The sequence below is a fragment of the Gymnoscopelus microlampas genome (assembly GCF_963454915.1).
Source record: "Gymnoscopelus microlampas genome assembly, chromosome: 11".
Lineage (NCBI taxonomy): Eukaryota > Metazoa > Chordata > Actinopteri > Myctophiformes > Myctophidae > Gymnoscopelus > Gymnoscopelus microlampas.
The window spans coordinates 31,258,811-31,266,510 of NC_139948.1; the positions used below are offsets into that span (position 1 = coordinate 31,258,811).

A 7,700-nucleotide genomic window follows, 5' to 3' on the forward strand; every position below is an offset into this window, starting at 1 on the left:
AAATCAAAGATATGAATGCGCGAGGCTTCGCTCTCCTCGCCAGTATCCAGTAACCCCTTATTTGAATTAAAATAAGCGACCACTGAGAAGCTGTATTGAATTTCCTTCTGCAATTACGTGACTCCATGGGCCTGCAGCCTATTAGGAAGCCGGGGGCATATCTGCCCTGTGGTTTGAGATCAGGTTGTCTGTCACAAAGTTGTCATAGTGAGAAATGAGGCTATTGGCGTTGACTACCCCCCACTCTTTTTCATTCACAGAAGATTAGTACAGAAGACATGTTGGCAGATTTTAAGTCAGAGCGGACAATATTGTTATTGGATGGGATTTGGAAATCTCCAGAGAAATTTGGATGAAGGCTTTATAATCTCAAGATGTTCTGGAGCTGAAGGATTGTGACTGGAACTATCGAAACTTTCTTATTTTCTTTTTCTTTCTTAAACACCTAGGATAGGTGTTGAAAATGTGCATGTATGCTAAAACACTCAATCAACACATCTGTTTTTTTAGTGTAATTGTGATGTCCATGTCAAATAAACATAAATCTAATCCAATCCGATCAGTTTGGGATGAATGTGAACAGCCTCCCTGCCGCAGCAGCTTTTGAAGGGGGCTATATTTGAAGTGCTTTTGTCTGATGCCATTACTGACACAGCGAGGGAAATGGTGTGGGCTTCATATGTGATCATACTAGTTCAGCCAAGTAATTATTATTATTATTATTGTCTCCGCCAGGCCGAAGGCGTTTCTGCATCAGAGGTTTGATATTACTCCTACAGATTTTGATTCAATCATCACGCAAATTGGTGCACATTATCTCTAAACCTTAGATGCCATTATCTCTTACATCTAAGGTTTGCAGGCGTAGCCCGTTTTGAACCAAATGCCTCAAATCATAAACGCAGCATTTGATTGGTGTGAAACTTTGCATGCACATTCCCAACTAGGCCAAGGAAGAAATGCGCTACATGTTTCAAATTGGCCTCATGGTGGCCCTATAACAGGACGATTCACGTGTTGGCCTATAACTCTTGAAACGTAGCTTATACAATCAAAAGTACTTACTTAATTATTATCATTACGGAACTCCCCAAATAAGCCACGCCCATTTCCAAGTTTTCCGCCATGTTGTGTTTTTCTTTTATAACAACGTTTTTCCTGCTACTCCTACCGATTTTGTCCAAACCTCAACCAAATTGGTACACATTATCTCTGTAGTCAAGATGTGTATCTGTCAGATTTTTCGAATTCCATTTTGTTTGACTACGATTGGCTTTCAAAGTTTGCTGGGGCGGCACGTTTGCACATAGTGCCACAAGCATTGCTGGACCCATCAGTGAGAAACACTCCAAGTAGGCCAAGGAAGAACCTCCATTCACATTGTCCTCGTATAGCGCCACCAGGAGGTACATTTTTGCTACCTGGCCTGGCGGAGACCTGTGCTCCGAGGAGCACTTTGTTATTATTATTATCATTATTTATTCATTTTTCCTATGGGCATGAACTTCCTCTGCCAAGATGCAGGCTTTTCTGCATATGGGGTTTGTCTTGCTGAGGGTTAAAGGAGACACTTCTAGGATGCCGGTTCACTGCTTTACTGTAGCTTCTGCCCTCAGTGACAGTGACGATAAGCCTGACTTAGACTGTCGTCAGAGCTGTTTGCAAGTAAACATCTCACACAGGACTCAAGGCGCAGGATGAAGCGCTGTCAAGTATTGTGTGTGTGTGTGTGTGTGTGTGTGTGTGTGTGTGTGTGTGTGTGTGTGTGTGTGTGTCTGTGTGTGTGTGTGTGTGTGTGTGTGTGTGTGTGTGTGTGTGTGTGTGTGTGTGTGTGCGTGCGTGCGTGCGTGCGTGCGTGCGTGCGTGTGTTCACACAGCCATGTGTCATAGCATTGTGTTTTTGAGTGTGCATGTCTGTGAGTGTATACATTTGTACAGATGTTAATTTGTGTGTTTGTGTGACCTCCTTTGGCCTAATAAGCAAAGTGCCCCCAGACACGTCCTCCCTTGGCTGTCAGTTACAATAACAGCTTAGCGCCCTGAGCGTGAGACTACAAGCGCCTCGGTGTGTCTGGCAGTGCACCAGGCGAGGCTTATGTCTAAAAGAGCTGACAACCCCCAAGCCACCCCCCCCCCCCATGTGTCCCCCTTCATCTTCCTCAAAACACCCCCTAACCTCCTCTTCCTCTCGTCTCTGCTCTCCGTGAAGCTAAACTGTCGGCCGTGGAAAGCAGCAACTGCATGTGCAGGACGCCGTGCAACATGACGCGCTACAACAAGGAGCTGTCCATGGTCAAGATCCCCAGCAAGACGTCGGCGCGCTACCTGGAGAAGAAGTTCAACAAGTCCGAGAAGTACATCACGTGAGTGGATCTCTCTCTGTGTATCAGTCAACACTGAATAGAAAGACAAATATGGAGTAGAGTCTGATTTAACCCATTAAGACCTGAGGCCAATTCTACAAATGCCTTCTAAACCAGTAGTTCTCAAACCTTTTCGTGCCAAGGACCCCCAAATTGATATATATTCAACCGCAGACCCCCATCTGAAAATATTTGTGCCAGGGACCCCCAGAAGAGAAGATTTGTGTGTTTTTTTTTTAAATGCTATATATCGCTAAAATCGAAAATGGCACAGATGCGTTCCCAGTTTTAATGGGTTAAGTGACAAAGAGGTGTGCTTGACAAAAATGATGTCTTTTCAACTGTCAAATACATTGTTTTTATCAAGCAAAACATTGCGTGACAAATGTAACTTATTTTATAACTGAAAAAGGTGACAATACTCGTAGTCACTGTGCAGTATGTATGAGGCAGGCTTAACGATACATTATGCCTCTTTCAGAGATAACATCTTGGTCTTGGACGTGTTCTTTGAGGCTCTAAACTACGAGACCATTGAGCAGAAGAAAGCCTATGAGGTGGCAGGTTTACTGGGTAGGTTTTCCCTGTTTTACCCCAAACAAATGAGCATCACGCATGAAATGCACAGAGCAAGTTCAGTCAGGGAACTCTTGGCAGTTGCTGGTGGTGGCCACTCTTTCATTCTCAACCAATCACATACAGTACACAATTCACTACCAGAGTGCCCCATTTTAACAGGGAAGAGTGCATTGCACATTTGCTTGATTGCTGCATTGTGCTGCTTCCACTGCCCAAGGGAGTGCTGCTCACCCTCTACCACCCCAGCCACCACCTGTTGTTATCTGCTTTTATGTACTATGGAGGGAGGGAGATTCAGAATGCCTCCTGTTTGGTAGGGGAGACTCCCTTTTTCTGACAGGTTTTAGAGCACAGAGAGTGCTGAAAATCTGGTCCATTCAGCGCCCAAACCAAATCTTTTTTTTAAATATTATATATCCATTAAAATATTTTAATTCAATTTGTGAGTTGTCCTGACTGAACTGTACCTCTCTCTTTCTCTGTCCTCCCTTACTTGTTTTTCCTCTAATTTCATTTCATTGCCTTTTCTTTCAATACATGCTTCTTTCTGTGGTCTTTCAGGTGATATTGGCGGTCAGATGGGTTTATTCATTGGAGCCAGCATCCTCACCATCCTAGAGCTGTTCGACTATGCTTATGAGGTCAGCATTAATACACTCCTTACACACAAACACTTTCTCATATACCCCATTATTATCAACACAATATGAAACTTTTGTTTCTTAGCAACTGTCTGGTTGGTTACCTATTAATGACAGCGCGAGCCTCATTTTGAAGGCTGAGAACATGAACAATGACAGCGACACAAAGGGTCTGCCTCAAAGCATGCATCTGAAAAGAGTGAGCTACATGATTAGCCTTTTCCCATTACCATGGCTTTACTGTTTGCATGCTGTTTAACAATTATCGTACCGCTTTCTCGTTCTGCTGAGCTACTAAAAGTCTTTGTCCTCACCTGGGGCTCTAGAAATACACATTAAAAGTCATTATCAAGGTGTTTTTCTCACGGCGCCGGCTAGAAAGCCATGGGCATACAAATACCAAATTCAAGACACTCGTGGACGAACGGTGCCTGCACAAATCGCTGTTGTTTGTGTTGGTAAGCACATGCCATAAGGCTGAATGGTCACACCACTGCACCGCGGGCTTCAACATACATTATCAAGAGGTTTATTTGACACTCATTCATACAGGTACAAGCAGCGAAATGTACAGGCAGGGCACACATTCCAACCTTCTGTAAAGAAAACATTAGCAGCAATGGGGGATGTACCAAAAGTGTGTGTGTGTGTGTGGGAGGGGGGGGGGGGTCTTAATCCCCCAGCTCTGAAGACCCTCAGACACTTGCCAGTCCTTATTGACACGAACATGTTTTTTCCTTTTGTCATAACAGGCAACGGGGAATAGCATTATGTCAGCGACAGTTTCAACAGGAGAGTTCCTTTAGTGTCAACAAGTACCCCTGAAATGATTGTGAAGGTGTCATTTATTACAACTATTACAACATAATTATTTGAGCACTAAACCAAATTGCCCATACACCTGCTCAGTAAAGCAGGTTTTATTATGACCATTTATAGGTGTATGAATAGCAACTGTCTGCCCTTCTTACTTAACCAAATGGATACATTTCAATACGATGTTGACGTTCGAAAGTGTGTTCCGTTCTTAAGTTATAATATGAACTTGAAAAAACCTTGTCTTTCCATATTTCATATTTCATCCTTTGTATGAAAGCGCAAAAGTAGCAAAAATAGTCTATAAGCTCACCACGCATTGCATTGTGACACATTATAAGCAGTATATCTGCAGGGTTTTTTTTACGTAAAAAAAACGTCCAACATTTTCACCTATAATGACATGCCAAAAATGGGGATACCAGGTTTTATAAATATTTAACCATTAAGCATTAGCAAGAGCTTGTGACTAAATAATTACATTGGGGATCCATTGGTTATTCAATCTCCTGATTATTTTGGTCATACAAGGTTTCCTCCCGATGGCGACGATTTACAATAATGATCTCCGCTCTACAGGTGGTTAAAGACAGACTGCTAGACCTCCTGAGTAGAGACGAAGAGGATGAGAGTCACGGAGAGGATGTGGTAAGACATCTATCACGGTTTTTGTTTCACTTGCACACAGTGGTTCAACTTTGAACTCGGTCTCTCTGTCAGCCATGTTGTCCTCGCTTAACCCATTCAATCCAGGAACGCATCTGTGTCATTTTAGATTTGAGCTATAGCCATTATTTTAAGTATTGTGCCGCGCTATGAGCTTGTAGATCTACTACTTTTGAAAAATCATGAACATTTTGCAAATCTTTGTATTGTATTATTTTAAAGCGAACATTTGTAACTCAAATCTTTGCTTCTGGGGAGGTCCCTGGAACAAAATATTTTACAAATGTTCGCTTCAAATTTTTGCACACATTTTCACCACTTTTCAAAAATAGCAGACCTATCAGCACCGGCTATCAGCTTGTAGATCTGCTATTTTTTAATAGCCAAAGAAATCTTAAAATGACGCTGATGCGTTCCCGGACTGAATGGGTTAAAACCCCTGTCTGTCATTTCTGTCCCATTTTCCCCTCAAGAGTTCTTGTGACCCGGTGGCCAACCACTCCGAGTCCATCAGCCACACTGTGACCGTCCCCCTTCAGACCACCCTGGGTACCCTGGAGGAGATCGCCTGCTGAGACCCCCGTTGTAGAGCCCCACCTACAACCGGAGCTCTCACCAGTGGGCCGGCTGTCACTCTGTAGTCTGTACCTCCAAGGTCACGCCGGAGGTACCTCACAGGGGAAAAGGACGACAGAGGGGGTTGTTCTTAAGGACAGTTCCATTTGCTGTTCTCTGACGCACCACCCGGGCCCGTTGGCGTTAATGAGGACGAAAGAGCTGTCAGCTGGACCATGTCTGCTTGCTCTGTCATCGTACTTTGCTGTCACAGGGCAGCATCCTCCCCTGGGCCACACAGGTCTAGACCTATTGGGAGAGGGCCTTCGTCTCCACAGACAGACTATAGGCAGTTCTCTTTGGACTGTTTGGACTACACAGGACAGAAAACACAGTGCTCATATCAGCCCACTCTACTGCCAAAATGTACTTTACCCTACCAGTGATGAACTGTCCAAACTGCATGCGTCAGTCTCTCTTGGATACGGGTGTCGCTCTCTTTGCTGATGCGTGTTCCAGACTGCAGTGTCGCTTTACCGTACATGTGTGCCGTTTCGCTGTAACCCTCTTATCTTCAGAACAGGCCCCCGGGGCCTCTAGAACTTAGAATGTACAGATTGAACACGCGGTTGTTTATTAAGGTCATAGTCTAGGTGATCCGGGCTAAACGCATCCATCTGAGAAGCTTTGTCTTTATTGATGAGTTTGTTTCTTCGCTGGATCGTTATTGTTTGAGGGGAAAGGTTAGGCGCTGTGAGAGCATTATGGCTGTGCTTTGTCTACCAAAAACATGGTGTGAAATGAGATCTTTTTGCAGCCTGTGCGGCATTTGTTTTTCCCCACCCATCACATCATGCTTCAGTTTTCTTAAAGTGGTTTACTAAATGTTGGCAAAGTGAGTCCTGGGGCGCAACACTGTTTTCTACAGACATATTTATAGGGATGGCATACGCTTACTGTATCAGGGAAGTAAATTGTTTGCTTCTGGCTACTGCACCTTAGTAAAAAAAAAGAAAAAAAGAAAAAATGTTCTCGGCCAAGTCAGTAAGGTGGACTGGCAAGACAAGAAAACATAACATGACTGACTGACTGTTTGTCTGCCAGACATGTAGAAAATCTTAGTGGTAAACATACCCAGGCTGCAAGTGTATTATTTGGGACAGGTATTATTATCATGATCAAGAATCACATCATCATCACATGAAGAGCCCACCACGACCCTCACCCCTGCTGCTCAGATAATTATCCCAACACTTTCATACCAATAATACTCATAATTAATATCAAAACAACGATTATGGTAACAGCAGGGTGCAGCTTTGGCTATGGGCACAGTAATGTTATGATTTATATTGTTTTGGAGGATACAGGGTCTTCTGTATTTTGGTGTAAATATGAGTGTTTCGCTCCAAGTGAAAAAAGCAACACGAGGTACACGCTAAAATCCTCAGTGTTAATTTAAAATGAACAGTGATTATTATGCGCTGTACCCGGCAGACCTGGTCTAATCCAGGAGGACCAAATTCTACATCCCGCGTTTCATAATAATGTTATCCCAGCATGGTCTCTGTCATCATAATGTACATTACAGGTAGGAATGAATTCAAGTGCTTTGTCAGACTGTTTGACAGTGGTGGAAAAAGTACTCAAATGTTTTACTTAAGTAAAGGTATCAATACTGCAATGTAGAAGTACTCTGTTACAAGTAAAAGTCCAGAATTCAAAATTAACTTGACTAAAAGTACAAAAATATTGGTATCAAAATGTACTTAAAATACCAAAAGTAATAGTACTAAAATGTTTGAAAATAGCAGATCTACAAGCTCACAACGCCTCGCAATGCGACGTGTTGTGAGCTTGTAGATCAGACAGTTTCAAATAGCCTAGTTATTAAATGAGGCTAAAGTGATTCATGTATGTTTTATAATGTAATAATTTATATCTGCAAAGTAACTAGTAACTAAAGTTTTCAAATAATTGTTAAAGTACAATATTTGCCTCTGAGATGTAGTGGAGTAGAAGTAAAAGTACAGAAAATTGGAAATACTCCAGTAAAGTAAAAGTACCTCAAAACTTGACT

At 42.8% G+C, this 7,700-nt stretch overlaps 1 protein-coding gene across 4 annotated transcripts in view; it reads left to right on the top strand.

Moving 5' to 3' along the window:
- The window catches only part of asic2 (acid-sensing (proton-gated) ion channel 2), a 388,082-nt gene extending 380,640 nt beyond the window's left edge, over positions 1 to 7,442 (top strand). For all 4 annotated transcript variants that reach the window (XM_084070957.1, XM_084070958.1, XM_084070955.1 and 1 more), the window contains 5 exons: positions 2,210 to 2,363; positions 2,845 to 2,936; positions 3,504 to 3,583; positions 4,979 to 5,047; positions 5,539 to 7,442. In XM_084070957.1, the coding sequence (XP_083927083.1) occupies positions 2,210 to 2,363; positions 2,845 to 2,936; positions 3,504 to 3,583; positions 4,979 to 5,047; positions 5,539 to 5,640 (497 nt within the window). In that variant the 3' untranslated portion in view covers positions 5,641 to 7,442. The remainder of the gene's footprint in view (positions 1 to 2,209; positions 2,364 to 2,844; positions 2,937 to 3,503; positions 3,584 to 4,978; positions 5,048 to 5,538) is intronic.
- Positions 7,443 to 7,700: the final 258 nt, after the last annotated feature.